The sequence below is a fragment of the Sapajus apella genome, unplaced genomic scaffold (genome assembly GCF_009761245.1).
Source record: "Sapajus apella isolate SASKATOON/1434 unplaced genomic scaffold, GSC_monkey_1.0 scaffold73, whole genome shotgun sequence".
Classification (NCBI taxonomy): domain Eukaryota; kingdom Metazoa; phylum Chordata; class Mammalia; order Primates; family Cebidae; genus Sapajus; species Sapajus apella.
The window spans coordinates 2,940,234-2,962,385 of NW_022437013.1; the positions used below are offsets into that span (position 1 = coordinate 2,940,234).

At 40.5% G+C, this 22,152-nt stretch overlaps 1 protein-coding gene across 2 annotated transcripts in view; it reads left to right on the forward strand.

The window, feature by feature from the left end:
- The first annotated feature begins 4,489 nt into the window (after positions 1-4,489).
- LHFPL1 (LHFPL tetraspan subfamily member 1) overlaps positions 4,490-22,152 on the forward strand; it is a 54,192-nt gene continuing 36,529 nt past the window's right edge. Inside the window, exons 1-2 of one of the 2 annotated variants that reach the window (XM_032250785.1) lie at positions 4,490-4,800; positions 13,667-14,062. In XM_032250785.1, the coding sequence (XP_032106676.1) occupies positions 13,681-14,062 (382 nt within the window). In that variant the 5' untranslated portion in view covers positions 4,490-4,800; positions 13,667-13,680. Of the gene's footprint in view, positions 4,801-13,226; positions 14,063-22,152 lie in introns of those variants that run through there. The other variant, XM_032250784.1, reaches the window with a different exon arrangement.

The following is a 22,152-nucleotide window of genomic DNA, read 5'->3' on the forward strand; positions in this document are numbered from 1 at the left end:
TCATAATTAGTTTAGCATTGGGGTACTTTGAATACAAGGGCCCAAGGTATATAGAATTCTGGTATATAGGACTTTTTAAGAGTTTTGTATTAACATCTTGGAAATTTTTACTAAATCTGTATGTATTTATTTATTTAGAGATGGAGTGTCACTCTATCGCCCAGGCTGGAGTGCAGTGGTGCCACCTCAGCTCACTGCAGCCTTCACTTTCTGGCCTCAAGTGATTCTCCTGCCTGAGACTCCCGAGCAGCTGGAATTACAGGCGCCTGCCACCGTGCCCAGCTAATTTTTGTATTTTTACTACAGATGAGGTTTCACCATATTGGCCAGGCTTTTCTCAAACTCCTGACCTCAAGTGATCCACCCGCCTCGGCCTCCCAAAGTGCTGGGATTACAAGCATGAGCTACTGCACCTGGCCACTAAATCTGTTTTTATTGGTAGATAATACATGTACATATTTTCAGAGTACAAATGATAATTTGATACATTCATATAATGTGTAAAGATTAAATCAGGGTAATTGAAACATCCATCACCTTAACTATTTTTCTTTTTCTTATCTAAGGAACATTTAAATTATTATCTGCTAGCTATTTGGAAGTGTATAATAGATTAATGTTAACTGTAGTCACCCTACTGATCTACCACACACTAGGTCTTATTCTAACTGTATATTTGTAACCACTAACTAACCTGTACTCATCCTCCTTCCCCGCTGGCTTCCCAGGCCTCTGGTAATCACAAATCTACTCTCCATCTTCCTAAATCTGTTTCTTAAAGTTTATTTAAATATAAATATGCTTACAGAAAGATACTCATAGTGGTGAATATAATGAAATTTAGTTTAACTTATCCTATACAATTTGGACCCAAAATTTGGTACATGATTCTAGTTAAAAAAAGGATTTGCAATCTGTTTTATTTTCATCTACTATAAATATAATAAAAATCCTCCCTCAAAAGCTGTTAAAGCAGGCAGCAAGATCCATGAGCAAATTTATTTTTGGTTTACTTCTGAATAATACACAAATTGCACTGCAAAAGCTTCAAAGTTGGTGCAGCAAAATATTTTTGAAATGCATTTTAAAATATATTTTGAAACATATTGTGTAGTGGCGACAAGCCTATGTGTAACATATGAAACAACTATAACAGCAATCTCATTTTTGTTAATATTGTGTGTAGCTTATAAATCTATACAGACCAAGATAAAAGTAACTTCTTGAACCTGAGTTCTAGTGATATGCTGGAGCTGGCTTTTGTCGACTTCTAAGAATCAATTGTTCATATCTCTTCCCAATTCTACTTTTACTGATGTCAAGCTGGCAGCCTGAACTTGGCCATGATGGCAGTATTTATACTATGGCAATCAGCAAATGCCACAAATCAGGGCTCTTTTGCAGCCCTCTACCCTCTGCCTCTTGAAGCCAGTTACTAAACGTTTGCCAGTACACCACATCACTGCTTAACACTATCAGTTCATCCTCTGAGGTCAAAAAGGAAACTCAACAAAAGTGTTATTGGTTCTCATTTTCATATACTAAAGAAATGTAAGTTTCATCTCTAGGTTTTCAATCTATAATTGAAATCATGGTATAGGCAAGGGGTACCTTCCATATCCAACTTGTATTGGCGACAGGTCATGGAATTCATATGGTTTTAAATTTGCAAACATATACATATAAATTTCCCAAAGTTCAAGGGCAATAGAATTCTAGAAATAATTTTTACAAAATAAATGCTTCTGTCTTGGAAGACTAGAACAGAATATACATCCATAGTAATAAGAGAAGAAGCAGCATTGACAAAAGAGGAAAAAAATGACTTAAAATATGTTGGAAAACAACACCAACAGAGGTTCAAAGGATAGTTAATAGAAAAATACCTTTTCATAAGACTACAAAATATTTGGCTTAGCTGAACTCCAGTGTGTTGCTAACTCATAGGGAATAGATTTTAAAGAACTAGTATAGGTTAACTGGCACTTTAACAAAGCTGACAGCAAGCAGCATTTCTTTTTATTTCACCATTTTCCCTTACTTTTCCAACCTCTTCCTCCTCATAATCAACATAATGTCTGTAATCTACTGGTGTGTGTTTAACCAGGGGTCAACATCTTTTCTCTGTAAAGAATCACTTAGTAAATATTTTGAGGTTTTGTGGACCATAAGATCTCTGTCACAACTACTCAACTCTGCAGTTGTAGATGATACATAAGTGAATAAACTGTGGGAGTGTGCCAATAAAACTTTACAAAAACAGACAGCCTGCTGGATTTGGCATGCACAGTCTCTGGCTTGCTGACCCCTTGTCTAAACTGCAAAATGCTGTGGGGGTGTTGACCTCATTTGGGAAATGCTATTGTATGCAACAGTGTTTGACAAATGAGGGATGGGGATGGGGATACATATCAGAATCACCTGTTGCCCACATCTTACCCTTGCAGAATCTCTTATTCCAGACTGATCAAAGGCAGGATTTAGGTATTCCCTAGTTCCCTTTCCAATATCCATTTTAGCACCATCCCATCCCCTAAATACATTACAAGAAGTGTTCTTTTCTCAAGCCTTTCTACATGATCTTATAAAACCATGGCTGAAGAGCATTTTTAATTGAAAACATATCAAGAGCCATAGATGCAAGCACTTTTTTTTTCTGAGAGAGTTTTCAACTGTTAATTTAAGAATAGGAAATAAAACTTTGCCCAATACATTAGATTATTATTTAGTATACACCCAAGTGTCTATATTATTCCATTTAAGGGAACTAGAGGCACAGGGGAAAGAGGCTAAAACGAGGAAATTAAAATGGTACTTTTCTTAGAGTTTCAAATAATGATAGGTTCCCCAAATGACAGGTGTAGTCACTAAGCAAAGGGCAATATTTCCTGCTGTGTATAGAGTGGAGATCATCTATTTTTTATATGTCAATATTTTCAGCTATATCTCACACAGTTACTACGTGTCAGTTAATGTTAACCTATTTTTAATGAAACAGGGCCTCATTTCTTTTTATATAATCCTATGTCTGAAGAAATGGTTCTTAAGGGAATGACACCCGGGAGATTATAAAACTTAGTTGGGGGGCTTACACTGCCAAAAGTCTGACATTCCATCTAAGGGGTCATTTTTGCTTCCCCCAGAAACATGATGGCCTTAGTAAGCCATGATTAAAGATGGAAATGTGATTTATCACTATGTTATAGAAAAAAATGGTAAAAATTGCTGATGGAAAGTTGCTAGATAGACAAATGCATGCATGAATGTAAGATTGTATCACAGATAAAAGGCACGATTCAGGTCATATGCACAGATGGCAGGAGAAACTTTGTAAGTTCATTAAGGTATCATGGTACAATTAATATGTTAGTTTACGATCATATCTTGAATTATTGCTCCAAAATGATAGAAAATCATGGGGTTTCACCATGTTCGCCAGGCTGGTCTCAAATTCCTGACCTCAAGTGATCCGCCCACCTTGGCCTCCCAAAGTGCTGGGATTACAAGAATGAGCTACCGTTCCTGGCCACTAAATCTGTTTTTATTGGTACGTAATATATGTACGTATTTTCAGAGTACAAATGATAATGTTAACCTATTTTTAATGAAGTTTATTAAAGTTGTAAGTTCGTTAAAGAATCATGGTACAATTAATATGTTAATTTACAGTCATATCTTGAATCGTTGCCCCAAAATGATAGAAAATAGGCCTAATCACCTTTGTTGCATTCTGGTGAGGGAACTGGGCCATCAGAGAAGCATAGATACTTTGGATCAGTCCAGTGTGCTCTGTTAAGTTAACCATTCATCCTTCTAACTCATTTGGATTTGTTCAGCAAAGTTCCCTGTTCACAGGAAATCTAGGAGGGGAAAAGAGACCAAAAATAATAATAATAATATTATTATGGCATAATAATATTATTATTATTATGCAAATAATAATAATAATAATACAAGGTAGAACATAAGAAGTTTCCCCAAATAGGAAGTGCCAGGGACATTCACAGGTGGGAAATATGACATCAGGTTGGAGTAAAACATCAGGCAAAGCTCCATTCATCTCCAGACCACTCAGCTCTTTTCCCAAGCAGAGGAGAAGTTATTAGTGCACTGGGATAAATTAGACACGGACTTTTGATTGTACTATTACTATAAAAACGTATTAGTTTTTCTTTCAATGTATGATTTCAACAAATTCTTAAATGTAAGCTCGTTATATCTTGGAGCCAAAGATTGCTCTGCTGGAACATCTTCCCCATTAGGCAATGTAAATCAGCTTGGGGAGAAGAGGTTGTTCTGCCTTACTCTCATGAGGCATATGTTATCTCAGTCACTTCCAGCTACATGGGTCTGCTACCTATCATGGTGGAGATTATTTAGGGCATTGGAGGAAAATTAAGAGAATGTGTGTTCCTCAGCAGGCTTTTGGGCAGCAAGTGAGGAAGTTAGATAGTTCAAGAGTGGGCATGTCTGCTTGTGTGTGTGTGTGCACACACGCACACATACACACAGAGCTGAGTTGTCTGCTGTGAGGTTGTAGGTGGGGGGACTCTGCCCGCTAAGCTACTTTCTATTTTAAGTGCCTGTATGCCTCAGGCTGGGTTTGAAGCCTCCAGCGTGTTTGGAGTTAATTCCCATTAGGTTGGACTCCGCCCCTCTCTCCCAAAGGTAAAGCAAGGTTTTCAGGCATCTCTGCAAAGGGCAGCTGGGATTCCCATCCTTGTGTAACAAGCTGTGAGGAGAAGTTGTTTCTGAGATCTGAGCCTGAAGAGAGAGTCAGTCGGCCTTCGTGGTCAGAAGGTAAATATGCAACTTGGGTCAAATGTAATTCAAACAGCTGGATAAGAAACTGCTTTGCTCTCCCCTTGCTCAGCGCCCCCACCCCCCACCCGGCTTCTCTCCTTCCTTTCTCAGGCTTCCTGTCCTTTCATCTCAAAGCTCAGAGAAGCCGTTTTCTACCCAAGGGCAGCCTGGTGCTTTTTATTTCTTCATAGTCCGTTGTTTGCACAGACTGCTAAGATGAATCAGGGCTGGATTCCTATTTCATATTGACAAGATTTGAGGACCTAAGGGTTAAGTACTAGTTGGATTCCCCAGGGGAGTTGGTAACCTGAGGACAGGAAGTGCCTGTTTCTGAGATTGGAGAGAGGGATTTTGTTCTGACCTGTCTATACAAGTAAAAATGGATCCAGTTTGCTAATGTGGTAGGTTGATCTCCTAGACTTGCCTAAATCTAAGGGGTTATGTGACTGAAATGGGGTAATTAATTTAAACTGAAATGCAAACATTGAGGCCTGTCAGTCTGGAAATAAAAGAATACATCCATTTGGTAAATATTTATGAGTTCCTACTATGTGCCAAAGCATGATGATTTCCAGAAGAACCTGAAATACTTAAACTATAAATCCATTCTTGCAAAAAACTCTCAGCCAAATGGTTTCATTTTGTGGTGGGGACCAGAAAATAGAATGAAGCCTAGGGGTGAGGAAAAATCACCAATGGAGCGGTTGTGGGGAGAGGAGAGATGTTCTAATTCTTAGGTGGTTTCAAGTCTTTTCCATTACTTATGAGAGAATAGGGTCTTTTCTGGTAGAAAGGGAGATAATTGATACCTTCTCTGGTGTTAGGTATAGTGCAGATATTGTTTCACTTGAATTTTATGCTTCATCATTTCCATTTTATAAATGAAACTGAAACTCAGAGGTTTTAAGTGATCTTTTTTATGTCCATATAGCCTGTAAGGGGTAGACCTCGGGACTCTGTCTCTGATCTGATGCCAAAATCATGACTCTGCCACTAAAACAGTATTCCTCAATCATTAATTCCAATTAGAATTAATTGACGATTTTAAAAGATATGAATTTCCATAAATTTGCATTCAGTGAATCTAGGAGGAGGTGACATAGTCTGCATTTTGAACAAGCATTGAAAGTGATGCTGTTGAGAAACCTTCTTGATATACCATGCTGCCTCTCAACTTCTCTGAAGTGATTGGAAAAGCAATCAGCCCATCTTTTTCCCAGATAGGCCAGATTCACTCAATGGAGGTCAGCTGTGGTGACATTTTATTCCCAGCTTACACGATGAGGTAGAGAGACTAATGGGCAACTATAGCAGGACTGAGGTTATACCTAAGGGTGTAGGGGGATGCTTTAGCAGTTAGTCCATTGTCAATAGGGCTTAACAGTGTCTTGTCAGCGATCTTCATAGGGGTAGTTTCTAACCAGCTGAGAGTGTGAGAGAAAACTCCTAGACAACCAGCGGATCACTGAAGATGATGGCACCTGTCTAGCCAGAGTAAGAACTGAGATGAAGATCTCCCATTGGCACCCCACTTTTAAAATTTATCTATATTTTCTTTTTTTTTTTCTTTTTTTTTTTTTTGAGACAGAGTCTCACTCTGTCTCCAGGTGCCAGGCTGGAGTACAGTGGCACAATCTCGGCTCACTGCAACCTCCGCCTCCCGGGTTCAAGCAATTCTCCTGCCTCAGCCTCCCGAGTAGCCGGGACTACAGACGTGCGCCACCATGCCCAGCTAATTTTTATATTTTAATAGAGACGGGGTTTCACTATGTTGGCCAGGGTGGTCTTGATCTCTTGGCCTCGTGATCTGCCTGCTTCGGCCTCCCAAAGTGCTGGAATTACAGGCGTGAGCCACCGCGCCTGGCCTATGTATGTTTTCAAATATATTTATTTAGAATTGATCATTTCTAAGTTATCAATTGCTCAAGTAGTCCTTTCTCTCCACATCGTCTCTGGCTTCCTGCCTTTTAATGCCTTACCTGCTTGTGAGTATTCCCACTAAGGATGGAGAGATGGAAGTAAACACATAAACTCACCCAATGCAGTTTTCCTAGTCTTTCTACCCCAGACTAAAAGAGGAGGGAAGGATAAAGGCCCAGAAGGCGGCCCAGCAAACATGAAATCTGAGGAATTTGAAATAAAAGACTTAAATCTAAAGAGAGATCTTCTTAGAGTCACCAAGATGCAAATGGAAAGTAAAGCACTTTGAGAGAGTACATCATGAGATGATTTCAGGCACAGGAGAACTCAGAGTACCTCTCATCATGGAGATAGCCAGAGGAGAAGAAACCCCTCAGGGAGATAGGCAGCAGAAAATAAGGAGAGAAATGTTGGAGGAGTAGCAGCAATTTTTTGAAGTTTTATCTGAAGCAGAAAGATCTAGCATGGTCAGGCTGCTTATATACCCAACTTGATACAAGGAGTCACATCGGTCCAACACATTTCTCTGGAGCAGGACTCTATTTACCCACTGGAAACATATGCCTACATATCTTGTTCATTTCCTAGGGAAGTCTCAACACTGAGTAAGACGTATTTGTAACAGGATTGGCAGGAAGACAATGCACACTGTCTGGGGGCGTGAGGAAAAAGGCCTGTTCACATTCCTTTGCCAACACCAGTGCCAAGAAAGCTGCTCTTCACAGACCAGTCCTAAACCAGCAGTCTTGCACACATGTTTCCCTCAGCAGCTGTTAAGTCACTGACTCCCTTTCTTACCACTTCACGTTCTAGTCTTTAATTTGCTTTCTGTTTTGCCTGGACCCTCTTACCCTTGGAAAGGCAGTGCTTTCTCTAACTCAGAAGTTTAACAACAAGCTCAACTGGGAATAAAAGGATTTGTGTCTTTTTTTGTGGGTACTAGGGTGGAGGTGACATAAGAAGGAGTAGGTTTGTTTCTCTCTACCAAGAGAAATACAAAAGCAACGTTTCACTTTCATTGATACTTCATTGTAAGTGTCCATACATGAATAGATATACAAGGGAGTGAAAAAAAATTGAGAACAAATGATTAAAGGCTTGGCAATTGGATACCACAGGGAGAGAGAGAATGCTCATTATGGGGAAAAAGGCTAAAGGTCTCCTGCCAGTAATCTGAGTTGATGAAGGGCTCTCATCTGGAAGATGGTGTCTAGCTGTTCTCCATCCCCTCTGAGGACCCAACAAAAGGATCTGGCCTTAGATTGCAACAAGAAAAGTTTATAAAGGTATATAACAAATGATTTATCGACAGTGAGAGTTGTTAAGCTACTAAGATATATTATAGATTTCCCTTTCCTGGAGTTCTTTGGAAGTAGTGAGATAACCATTTGCCATGTATGGTTTAGGTGGGGTTCTTGACTTCTACCCACAGGGCTGTGCTAAAATGGCTAGCATATCTCTAAAGATGAGCAGACATTAGGCTTTAGTAAGGATAGCAAATTCAGAACAGAACTCATGCTTTTATCCTATTTATTACAACTTTCTGGCCACATTCACTGCATCTTATACAACCAGTCTTAGAAACAGGCTTGCGGCCCATCTAGCAGATAAAACAAAGCTGAGGAATGAAGGATAATGTGACACCAAAAGAAAGAGGTTCAACTCCAATCCTATCAATGCCTGGTAACTGGACCACTCAGCAGGAGCATCAAGTTGAGTTCTTGGTTACTGAGATCCAGTGTGACTGTTTGGCTGGATATTCCAGATCAGGGAAACAAAGCTGTTACATACATGAAGTATACAACAGGAATTAAGATAAAATGAAATATAGCATTGTTTGTGATTTCTAATTATTTAAAGTGACTTAGCCAGTTTCTGGGAATGAACTTGGCTTGCATTGGAGGGCTATCATGAAGGAGACTACTCCATTGCAGGTGGCATAATTAAAAGCATTTTCTACAATATACTTCACTGTCCAGCACATGTGAACATAAAGCAGTGTGTGTGAACAGACTCCATGTGCCCTGCAGCTTTTCTATCCAGCCACAAGAGAAGTTGGGCTGAGACTCATATTGTGTTCAGAACTATTAAGCAATTGGATCTCTGAGATCTCTTCCTTGACTGCATTCAAGTCAAGTTTATGATTTAGGAAGGTTTGCATTTAAAGTGTATAAGCTTCATATCTCCAAGGTTTAATTCCATGATCACTTTTAACTTTATATTGTTTGAGTCCTAAAAAGAGAATATTAGAAAATTATCTGTGGCAGTGATTCTTAACCCGCTGTCCGTGGGTTGTGCTAGCTCACGACATCTCTAGTCCTAAATATATTTGAAAATAGGTTGACCACTTCATCCAAGGTTGTTTGGGACTTTCCTGGTTTTATCACTGAAAATTCCACATCCCAGGAAACCCCTGAGTCCCAGGAAAACAGGCATGGTTGGTTACACTAGTTCTAAATGAAATAAGGACTATGAATTTTTCCTAAAGTTGAAATTACCTCATCTAAATTCTGAAAAACAATGAGTTTTTCTAAAGCTAAACACATTTAATTTAAATTGAATTTTGAGAATTTGTCTTCCTATGTCTTGGCTTCAAAATTTTACTTTTAAACTGAAATCATGGTGACAGCAGTTGATAGTATTATAGTTTAATTCATCAGCTTCATTTGTCACAGGTGAGGACAACCATATTATTACAACCCCTCCTCTCATTTCTACTGTAGTCTTGGTACTGCACACTGATATAGTGTGTTCCTCTGCCTTAAGTTCTCTGCCCCTCCTACTGGTTGTCATACTGGGACTTTTAAAAAAAATTTATTTTTCCCATAAGTTATTAGTATACAGGTGTTATTTGGTTACCTGAGCAAGTTCTTTAGTGGTGATTTGTGAGATTTTGGTGCATCCGTCACCCAAGCAGTATACACTGCATCATGTTTGTAGTATTTTATCCCTTGCCCACTTCCCACTCTTTCCCCCAATCCCCCAAAGGCCATCATATCATGCTTATGCCTTTGCATCCTCATAGCTTAGCTCCCACATATCAAGGAGAAATATGATGTTTGGTTTTCCATTCCTGAGTTCATCACTTAGAGTAATAGTCTCCAATCTCATCCAGGTCACTGCAAATTCTGTTATTCCTTTTTATGGCTGCATAGTATTCTATCATATATATACACACATATATGTAATACATATGTATTATGTTTACATATGTATTATGTTTACATATGTATATGTATTACATATATGTGTGTATATATATATCAAAATGTCTTTATCCATTCATTGAATGATGGACATTTGGGTTGGTTCCACAATTTTGCAGTTGTGAATTGTGCTACTATAAACATTTGTGTGCAAGTATATTTTTTGAATAATGACTTATTTTATTCTAGGTAGACACTCAGTAGTGGGATTGCTGAATCAAATGGTGATTCTACTTTTAGTTCTTTAAGGAATCTCGACACTGTTTTCTACAGTGTGTGTTAGTGTACATTCCATTATTAGTGTAGAAGTGTTACCTGTTGACTGTATCCACACCAACATTTACTGTTTTTTTCATTTTTTTGATTATGGCCATTCCTGCAGGAGTTTGGTGATATCACACTGTGATTTTGATTTGCATTCCCTGATCATTAGTGATGTTGAGCATTTTTTCATATGTTTGTTGGCCATTTGTATATCTTCTTTTGATAATTGTCTATTCTTGTCCTTAGCCCAGTTTTTGATGGGATTGTTTGCTTTTTCCTTAATGATTTGTTTTAGTTCGTTGTAGATTCTGGATATTAGTCCTTTGTCAGATGCATAGATTGTGAAGATTTCCTCTCACTCTGTGAGTTGTCTGCTTACCCTACTGACTGTTCCTTTTGCCATGCAAAAGCTCTTTAGTTTAATTAGGTCCCAGCTATTTATCTTTGTTTTTATTGGCATTTGCTTTTGGGTTCTTTGTCATGAAATCCTTGCCTAAGCCAATGTCTAGAAGGGGTTTTTCAATGTTATCTTGTAGAATTTTTATAGCTTCAGGTCTTGGGTTTAAGTCCTTAATTCATCTTGAGTTGATGTTTGTATAAGGTGAGAGATGAGGTTCCAGTTTCATTCTCCTACATGTGGCTAGTCAATTATCCTAGCACCATTTGCTGGAAATAGTGTCCTTTCCCCACTTTATGGTTTTGTTTGCTTTGTTAAAGATCCGTTTGTTGTTAGTATTTGGGTTTATTTCTGGGTTCTCTATTCTGTTCCATTGGTTTATATGTCTATTTTTATATCAGTACCATGCTGTTTTGGTGACTATCGCCATATAGTATAGTTTGGAATTGGGTAGCGTGATGCCTCTAGATTTGTTCTTTTTGCTTTGGGACTTTTGATCTCCGGGTGATGATGTCCATGAGGGACATTCAGTTAGTTTTGACTTCAAGTGCTGAGATTGAAACAAATCATGTTCTTATTCTGATGGTTTATGCACTCTGTCTGGAGAAATTGGGTTTCCTTCTGTCTTCCCTGGAATTCTTTCCTGATTCTTCAACATTTTTTGAAATTCTCTATGGGAAATCGTGGAAGCTTTTAATTGTAATACTTTTGGGTAATACTGTAGGGGGAGGCTGCAGGTAAAAGGGAAGTGAGAAATTATGGCTTTGCCATTGAATCACTGTGTATCCTTGGGTAAATCACGTGTCTTTCTGAAACCCAATTTTCTCATTTTAAAATTTAGGATAATACCTTTCTTACTAACCTAAGAGGATCATTGGGCAAAGCACATAAAATAACGGATTTGGAAGGGATTGTGATGACATAGCTAATAACTGTTTGTCAGCTTGTTTCCTCTCCTCCTCTGGCCTGGGCTTCTTCATCAGGAAATGAGTCTGTAACAGAGGGCTGCTTGCACTTTTTGTAATCTTGCAAACTCTAATATAACAAGCAGAGGCATTACCTCATTGCAGCCAACCATACCTGCTGTCTAACAGCAATTACTCAAAACTAGTTGAACTTCTCCCCCTGTCGCCTTTCAATCCCTCATCACATCTTTCTCTCATTCCCCCCATCCTCAGCCACAAAGCCTAATTCCCAGGGGCCCAGCTCAGGGCACTTTCTTCCCAAGCCCTAACATTCCAGAGTAAGCACCTGCAATTTACGATCTCTGCTCCCTTGCTGCACAAAATACATATGTATCAAGAGGGGAATTGTGGTGGAGTAAAAAATGAGCATTATATTAAGAATCAAATAACTGGGCTCTGATCTGGCCAGTGTACCTCACTAGCCCTTCACCCTTGAGTAAATCACTTCCTCTCCATATTCCCCATCTGTAAAGTGATGGAGAGGGATTAGTTTAGCATTGTGTGGTAGAAAAGTACTGGCCTAGGCATCTGCAGATCAGGTTTCTGGTTCTGATGTTGCTGCTTGCTAACTTACTTTGTGACTTGAAGAATATCACTTCCTCCTTTACTGGGCCAAATTCTCCCATATGTAAAACCAGAAGGTTGGATTAAATGATTCATTAAATTCTCTACCCATCTGGAAATTGAATAATTCTATGCAATGGGTTTCATTAAACAAGCTTGAATTTGACTGCCTGCTCTATGTTAGGCCCTGTTTGACAATGGTTGTGAAAGGGTTCATGGCTGAGACCCTGAGACACTTGGTACCTCTGCTGCTTGTTCCTGTCAGTGTCTAAAGTTGGCAATGTGGTGATGACCCCATACAGCCAGTTTCTGCACTTCCCCTGCTTTGGGTCCCCCAGCCTCCTTCCCCGTATATAACCACCATATATAACTTTACGCAATGGTGATGAATCATGGAGAAATTTCTGAAAGATATTCCACCATCTGCTTGCTGGAGACATTCACAGTGCTGTCATCAAGATGCAGTGTGGTCTCTAGCCGCCCCAATAGAGAAATAGGCCAGAAAGCAATGGCAGATTAATGGAGTTGGGAGGGAAGTGGTTGATTTTTGACAGAGGGGTCTGTGAAAACCATTTGTGAGCTGACCTGAGAAACGGTCTGGAAAGACTCTCAGCATCTTGATTGCAAGATTACTTGCTCCAAAAGGGACTTTGAAAGGTCCTTATAGCTATATGTTCCTGCTGCAAGGTAAGGAGTGCCTGATCCTGATCTATTTCAGAACTTTGAGAAGCTTTTTGAATTATAACCAGCAAAGGACAAGGAAGCTTTTCTTAATAGCCAGTCCAGAGTTAACCTCTACTGGTTGGAAAGTTGCCTCCTATTTAGATTGCGGGAAAAGTGACTGATCAGTGCCCTCTCAATGACAGGTATAGGGTATGGGACTAGACACTCCTTATTTTATTCTATCCATTTTAACCTGGCCGATGTATCCCAGTTGAAAAGCCTACACCAACACGCTGGTGGACATTTTACCAAAGTCAAATGGGACCATCCTGTAGCTCCATGGCAAGCTCTCTTTCCCTCTTACCACTTATAGTAGGGGAAGGTCCTGTTAAGTTGTCTTGCTTCTCCTTCACTCACTGAAAACAAGTTTGTTCCTGATCCTCTTCAGATATTGCCTCTTTTCAAGCTACCAGGCCAGCAAGTCCATTCAGCTGGAAGCTGGGAGAGCAGCCTTGTTTTCATTTAGACTCCTTTTCTGCCACTTGTTCCACGATGTATGTCAAGAGTTAAAAGCTGTCTGATCACTGTATTTGAGTTGGCAAAGCAGACCCTAATTCCGTTATCTGGTTCCTCCACTGTAGACTGAAGACCATAGAACTCTAAATGAGGCAGAAGGAAGGGAAGGTGGGAAAAGTACTGAAAAGGAAAATCCCGCAGGGATCCAAATGGTCCTCGAGAGAATAATCTTACCCAGAAGCAAGGACCAAGTGACACATAACTGGGCCCCAGGACTGGCCAACCAGATGAAAAATAGGCCAGTGGAGCCTACATGGTAACTTATTGCATTTGGTGCTGTGACGCAACTCATCTCCACATCCCTGCAGAGAAACCTGAGACCATGAGGAGCAGCCTGACCATGGTGGGAACGCTCTGGGCCTTCCTGTCCCTTGTTACTGCTGTGGCCAGTTCTACCAGTTATTTCCTACCTTACTGGCTCTTTGGATCCCAGCTCGGGAAGCCAGTGTCATTTAGCACATTCCGGAGGTGCAACTACCCTGTGCGGGGAGAAGGACACAGTCTGATCATGGTGGAAGAATGTGGGCGTTATGCCAGCTTCAATGCCATCCCAAGCCTGGCCTGGCAGATGTGCACGGTGGTGACAGGTGCCGGCTGTGCTCTGCTGCTCCTGGTGGCACTGGCTGCTGTCCTGGGTTGCTGCATGGAGGAGCTCATCTCCAGAATGATGGGACGTTGCATGGGAGCAGCGCAGTTCGTTGGAGGTAAGACTGTGCTTCTGGAATTGGGTAAGTTGGGTAGCTTTGGGGCAGGGAGGAGTGGGGAGCATAGCCCTATGGGGAAATCCATTCTCACCCCCTTCACTTTGTCCAACTCTAAGGCTATGAATGAGGTCTCCTTTAAAATACTTAGTCTAGGACTTCATAAAGTGCAATCAATATCAGAGTTTTGTTCATAGCAAATTTGGCTAGTAGGCAGAGTTGATATCTGTTGTTTACCCTCTATTTTTGTCACCTTCATCTGCCTGCAGGTTGCCCATTTAAAAACATTATCTATTAATATGTCTGCCTTCCACAGGGAGCAACGTATACTCTAGTATTACTGCTCCAATATAAACTCAATCTCTAGAAGCTCTGCTCTCCGGTAGTTTTCTCAGAGAACAGAGATCTGATAAACACCTACACACAGTTGCAAATTACTAACAGTTCTAACCAAAGAAATACACCTGTAATAGTGGAACGCTAGGTACCAAACTGTAGATGACTGCTTATTTGGACCACACACGAGGCTAGCTCTCTCTGGCAGCTATTAGCAGTCTACTCAGATTTCTTGTGACCTTGACCCACCTTACTTGTTTTTTCCCTCATTCAGGCTCCCCCTAACTTTAGTGCAGGGAACCTGAGATGCTGGCAGTGTGGATTGGCTAGAAAAGATCAAAATGCAAAAATGGCAGACGTCAGGAAGACAATGGGAGCTGTATAATTTGAACTATCTGAAAAGAAAAAAAAAACAAATTTAGAAAGACAGGAAAGTGTATGTATGAATATTTGAGTATTTTGCAAAACATAGATTGGGCACTGGGAAAAAAGTGCTGGTAGAATCTACTGCTGAAGTTTGTTGTTGTTACAGAGTTTTAGAATGTTATCCAATTCATTATCATTATTTTCTCCATTAGCATGACAGTATGGGTCGCTAGAGCTAGGAAACTTGGATTTCACTTCTATTTTCTTTACCAAGTTGCTCTGTGACTGTAGTCAGCAAATGACATGATATTTTCTACACTTCACTTCCTTTGAATTTGTCCTCTGGTGATATAGCCCAGATCTGATTTTTCTTTCTTCTGTCCAATGATTGCATTCAGATGGCCTTGGAATGACATGGCAGAGATGAGCTAAGACAGTGGTTTTCAATGGGGACTGCTTTTGCACGCCCTTCCCCCTGGAAGACATTTGGTAATGTCTGGAGACATTTTAAATTATCACAACTTGTGGAGGGTTCTACTGACATCCAGTGGGTGAAGGTGAGGGATGCTGATGAGTATCTACAATGCACAAGATGAGGACAACACTCCCCCTGCAACAACAAAGTATCCAGCCAAAATGTCAATAGTTCCAAGTTTGAGAAACCCTGGACTAGGCTACTATGGTTTCCTGGTGTGATTATGAAAAGCATCAGATTCTTTTTGTTGTACCAGTTAAGGTGATGCTTTCTGGTTTCCTCTTTTCTCAGACAAGCTATAAAAGTTCTAAATCTGAATTAGCATTCTAGCTTCCTTTATTTCTGATTTTTCCCAGCCTTTAGCCACCAACGGCTTTTTAGCCACATTGGAATGTACAATTAGGTTAGTTTCTTCCCTTTGAAAACCGTAATGCTAAACCAGTTGCCAAGGCTGATCTAAGCCAATTATCTTAGCTTGCTTTGGAAGCTCCATGGGTATTATAAATAGGTCTTAGGCTTACCTTTCACTTTTATTTTTAAAAATGCTATAATTAACTCAGCACTGCTATGAACACATTATTTCAGGAAGTGACACTTGGCTGGTAGGGCAGAAGGGTCATCCTTGCAATTCATATTTATAGCCCTGGAGCCCAGTTCTGTGCCTGGCACAAAGCAGATGTTCAGTAACTGTAGAAAGAATGAATGCATGAGTAAGGCAATATCTAGCATATGTTGGGATAAACTGAATATGTGAGGGCTGGGATAGTTCACATCCTTTCCTCTTTTTCCAGGATTCCATGTGGGGCTGTTAGCACCCTGAACTCTTTTCTCTTCTGACAACAGAGTGACAGTTTAGCCTCACTTGCATTTCTAAAAGTTTCCAGCAGAGTGAGGAGGGGCTAACTGGCAGGAATCAGAAAACCTAGCAACAGCTTTCATCAGATTCCACACATTAAACTGACTCCCATACCCCCAGCTTGCTTCCTCTTTTGGGCTTGACTGAGACTTTCACAAAGCATTCATAGTTCTCCATATGATGCATTTCGGTTGATTTCACTTAGTAGATACAGAAACTCAAAGGAAATTTTTGATAGGGGATGTGGGAAGGTAGTGGAGATTTGGATATTCACAGGTTAGGTGGGACAGAACTTTGAGTGGTAGGTGTCATATAAAGGACATAAAAACATGAACATCATTTTAGTCTCACATGATTCTGCCATTCTAAATCCACATGAGCCTTGCACATAGGAACACAGTCACAGAGTTCACATCTAGAGGCGGGTCTTTAAAGCTCAAGAAGAAAATGCCATTTGGCAGTAGTCCTAGAAAGGTTCAAGACCCAGGGTGTGCTACCAGGTTTATCCCTGGGTAGGGGATTGATATTGGATCAGATCACTAGACCTCCACAGCTTCCCCATCTGTAACATCAGCCAATTAAGAGCCATTCTTGCCTCCTTTCTAGAAACTAGTGGCTGTCAAGGTTATATCAGATGTTAAAGAATGGTGAGGGTTGCTTGGATGTATTCACTAGAAGCCCCTTGGCATATGACCGTGACCTAAGGATCTTTAGAGATTTTCGGCCTGACCCTCTGAGACAGGCTTTGCCAATGGAAGGAAACTAAGGCTGGGCGGCATTTTGGGCCCCATAGATAAAAGATACAAGATAAAGAGTTTGGGGGATTTTGCTCAAACTTGTTCAGTTGAGGGGAATTGATTTTGTTGCTTCAGGCCTGGCTATTTCTCCACAGCTAGTGCATTAACTGAAATACACTGAGGGAGGAGTCAATTTGTTTCAGGTCTGGTTTCTCTCTGCCAGACCCCAAACCACTGAAGAGATGGAGTATCCATTAAGAACTACCCCCTCCTCCTGCCTGACTCTTGTTCCCCAGTTTGGCGGCTGCCCACAGAGATGAGTGGTGGGAAGTGGGAGAGACAGGAAGAAATAAAGAGCTGTTGGCCTGACTCATACTCAGCAAGGTGACCTGATGGGGCCCATGGGGCCCATTTGCTCCACCTGTAGCTGATCCAGCTGGACAAGCCTAGGGTCCAGAGAGCCTTCCACTGGGACCTTTATGCGCTGCTCCAACCAATGAAGGAAACACCTGGCCAGGAGATTATTTCAACCCTGGGGATGCTGAGATTTCTAACCAGCTGGCCCCCAGTCCCTGAGAACATGGCCATTATTCACATTCCCCTGTGTATACATATGTAGATGCTTATGAGATCCTCTATCTTCAGTGAGAGCTAAACAAAGAACAAATAGGTGAGTAGAAAATATAAGGAACTTCTTGGAAGGAAAACATTGTAAGATCTTGGATCAGGTTACTCGTGGGAGGCCAAGAATCTTTCTGGACCAAGGAATATATCAGAATCACCTTGGGTGCTTAAAAAATGTGAGCTTTCCAACTCTCTAGTCTCATTTACCATTCTGATATACACAACAACAGGTGTAAGGCTGCACATTTAGCCAAATCTCCCCAGTTACTTTGATGTGTATGTGTGTTCCCTTTCCCCAGTCCAAGGGAGGATCACCACCCTGGACATTTTTGTTGTTAAGAGAGCAGCATTCAACACACCAGTGCTTTTCTCCATGTAAGGTCCTAATATTACATGCTTCACACTGAATAAAAGTTGCCATTGAAGACATATCACTGAGAACTTGGTTTCAGGAAGGGTGCCATGTTTCTAAAATTCATTGTCTTCTCTGGAAACCATTTATTTATTGGAAAGTCCTTCAAAGTTTCACAAGACATCATTTTATTTATCCTTACCATGCTGAGCAAGAATTACAAAAGTGATTTTCTGTTTTGGAAGTGGTATTCAAGGAAGTTAACCCACTAGCAAAGACTCATGTAGCAAATTGGAGCAGAGCTGAGAATATGGTCCAGGGCTCCTGACTCTAAGTCCTGTGCTTTATACACTAATGGTCTTGATTTTTTTCTTTTCTCTGTTGGAAAAGAAATGCTATCACAGTGTTTTTCAGAGTGGTTCATGAATCACTTGGATTAAGCATTACCTGGAGTTCTCGTTATTACAGATTCCTTGGTGCTACAGACTGTACAAAGGCCTGCTAAAGTGCATATTACACAACTTCTCAGGTTCATATATTTTTGAAAACATATAATGAAATATTTCAGATGTACTCACTATTCTATGTTAGAATATTAGCAATATAGCTGAAGCCTCTTTCATACCCTGATCACATTCCCTTGTCCCCACTGAAAAGGTAACGACTGTCTGGGAGTTGTTATTTATCATTCACTGTCATGATTCCAGTATACACTAAAATTTGAGAAACTCTGCTAGGCCTTGTTTATTGTGTTGCTTCTTTCTGTAATTCCCTTTTCTTCTATCCCTGCTTGTAAATATCTAGCTATAACTCAAAGGCCAGGTCCAATGCAACCTTTCTGAGAAGGCTTCCCTGATCTACTTTTGGCATCTTTGGCAGCTATGAGCTATCCTCTAACTCTGAGAGGAATATGGGATAAAATAAATGGGGGAAGTAAGTGGAAGAACTTCCTAGGAAAGGAAAGCTGAGATATAGTTGAAAGTCAGGCTTGTAAATTTTCCACTGGGTTATGTTTGAGTCAAAGTTGCTATAATAACAAATTAACCCATACCAGGCTTCTTCTCAGGGCAACAAATCCAAGATACCTAATAATTATGTTTGGAAAGGAGGATTGGCAGCTATGCAAAGATAAGGAAAGTGAGAACAGAGCAGGAAGCTTAACAAAATGGCCGCCTACTCAACAGTTGCACTTGTAAATAGTGGAGAGGTGTGCAAAGGAGGTTGCTAATACTCAATGAGGAGGCTATCCCTGCCAGAAGACAAAGATTAGGCATCTACCTATTTGTGAATCTATAGTTGGGAGAAGATTATATAGCAGCTGGGATTGGGTAAATAGTAATGCTTGGAACAGGGGAAAGTAGAGGGCAGCTGTGGTGTGGCTGGAGGGAGGGTTCCAAGTTCTGTCTCAGATTTTGCACCTGAGGGTTTGTACTGGTGTCATATATCATGACATATATCATGACACCAGTACAAACCCTCAGGTGCAAAAGCTGAATAAAGTGTCCAATTCCAGCCCTCCGCTCGGTCAGCTCAGTAAATACAAACCATGGCAATCATGTTGGGGAGAACATTTAGTAAGCTTTGTGAGAGGGGATTCTTAGGGAGAGGAGGAGTTGAGGAAGGGAAACAAGATGGCAGCACTATTGGACATCTGCTCATGTGTAGCAGGGGAGTAAAGACAGTGAGGCACTCTAAAGGCTTTCTTTTCCTTCCTAGAGGCACATGAGACTAGGAAAGTTCTCAGCTAAGCATATGCAGTTGAAACAGACTTCTCCAAGGGACATATGTGGTTGGAGGGGAAGTCAAACTGGGAGTTAGCAATGACATAGAAAAGAAGTGAAAGCCAGGGCTGCAGTTCATATGTGGCAGGGCTGTGATTTAAGCAAGTTTTTTCTGCCACCAGAATGTCTGCGTTTAAGATTTTTAGTGGTGTTTTTCTTAAGTATTGGTACCAGGACACGATATCTCTACATCACAGGGCACTTTTAAAATGCATATTCCTGGGCTGCAGTTACTGAATCAAATACCTGGGGCTAAAGTCCAAGAACCTACATTTTTAATGAGCCTCTATTCTTCCAGAAGGTGGCAGGGACTGACACTTGTAAATGACTTCCCTGTTGCTACTTGAAGCACATCTTCACAACCCCAAATTAATGAGAACTGTTAGGGACAAATATAATTGAGAATGAATTACCTATGAATCCATTTTTATTTTTAATGTGTTCCCAGGGGCATCTTTCTCCAGCTATGATAAAATGTAATGGAATCAACTGTCAGTTACAAGTCAAATATCTCCATGAAGCATGTTTACAAACTAATGTGCTCACCTGGCTAAAAGGCAGGATAGAGGGCTGGGGAAGATGGCAGGGGTGGGAGGGCAGGTTGGATAGAGCATGGAGCTACATGCACTAAAGCTGAACACATGCTTTGTAGAGATTCCTGGTCTTTCAGCAGGTACCTCTGCAAAATTGCAAGATAACTCCAACCAGGCAGCTTTTGAACCAAGCCCTGTTCAGGTTTTGAATTTTTAGCTGTGAGGAAGAAATTAGCATGGAGAATACAGGTAGAAACTGGGAGAGAAGCCATGGGGAGAGGCAACTGTATAAGAATAATAAATCTTTGTTGAGCACTTTCTATGTATGAGACACTTTATGTATATTAATCTCATTAATTCTTGGAACAGCTCCATAAAATATAGTCAGCCCTCCATATCTGTAGGCTCTGCATCCACAGATTCAACCAACCATGGCTGAAATATATTTTCAAAAATCCAACAAATATACAGCAACTATTTACATAGCATTTACATTGCATTAGGTATTATAAATAATCTAGAGATGATTTAAAATATACAAGAATATGTTCTAGGTTATATGCAAGCACTACATCATTTCTTATAAGGGATTTAAACATTTGCTGATTTTGGTATCTGCAGGGATCTTGGAACCAATACCCTGTGAATATCAAAAGACAAGTGTATTATTATTATTCTCATTTTATAGATGAGGTGAATGAGGCACAGAGAAATTAAGTAACTTGCCTAACAGCCTCCACGTGGCAGAGCTGGAATTTGAATTTAGGTCTAGTTCTGCAGTCTGACCACAGAACCCATTATTTTAAGCCACCATGTTGTGCTTTCACTCTCAATTTAATGCCTAGAAAATTCCTGGTGCCTGCTAAAGATATTGTTGCCAAGAGGTAATCATCCTGGACACATGTCTCTAGAAGGGCAGAACCTCTAAGGGTTGATGATCTCTTTGATCAGTGAAAACAGGTATTGCTAGTTACTAGCTATGTGACCTTGGGTAAATCATTTTCCCTTTCTGTGTCTCAACATTCACATCAGTAACAAGGAGAGATTAAGGTAAGTTATCTCCAAAAGCCTTTTTCTTTCTAAGTTTTTTTTTTTTTTTTTCCTGACTCTATCAGGTGTCTGGGGTGATTTCCCAACCCTGACATGGAAGTCCCTTCAGAAGGGACTTTCCACTTGGGCAATGTGGGCAAAGGAAGCTGTTTGTTATATAGGCTGTGCATACTCTGAAACAGATGCATTTATTGAATACTTATTATCTACCATGTGCCAAGGATACAGAATTGAAGATAAGTATGTCTCCTGCCTTCAAGGAATACACACTGTAGTGAGGGAAGCAGATGATAAACTTTTGTAAAGAATATATATTACAGACTATTTTAGTCACCGGAGTAAGCACTGGGTGCTATGGGAACAGAAAGGAGGAGCATGTAACTTAGCCTGGGGGCTGGGGATAGTGAGGGAAGACTTTCTGGAGAAGGAAATCCTTGACTTGAGCTCCTCAGTATGGTAAGATCTGAGAAGCAGGGGTCTGAAGAAGATGGAAGGTTCCCTCTACTGTGCCAAGAAAGGCACTTGGCCAGCTCTAGTTTCTGCTTGAGAAGGCAGAGTTTGTGCCAGTCCCAGGGATCTGAATGTGAAGGTTAGAAAATAGAGCTGGTGTTCTTTTATAAACTTGTGTTCTTTTCTTCCTAGTCTGTGTGGGAAAACTCAATCTTTATTAAATTTTTCCTCAAAGGGTATATAGTAGCAGCAGGAAAAGGCTTAGGTTTCATTTCTACTTTTGTCCTTAATCCAATGTGCATACTCTGGGTGACCTCTTCATATCCTAGGATTTCAGTTTATCTGTGGAAAAACAGGGGGTGTTGTTGTATTGCCATTGGATGAATTCCAGGGCCTAGAAAGGCCTTTGAGTAACCAGTTGCACTTCCTGTGATACCAGGAGAAAGATAAGAATGCTTTCTAATTTTGAGCATTCCACTGAAGAGAATTTCTAACCTTAATTGGTCATCGTTTTAGTTTCTAAAACCAGACTC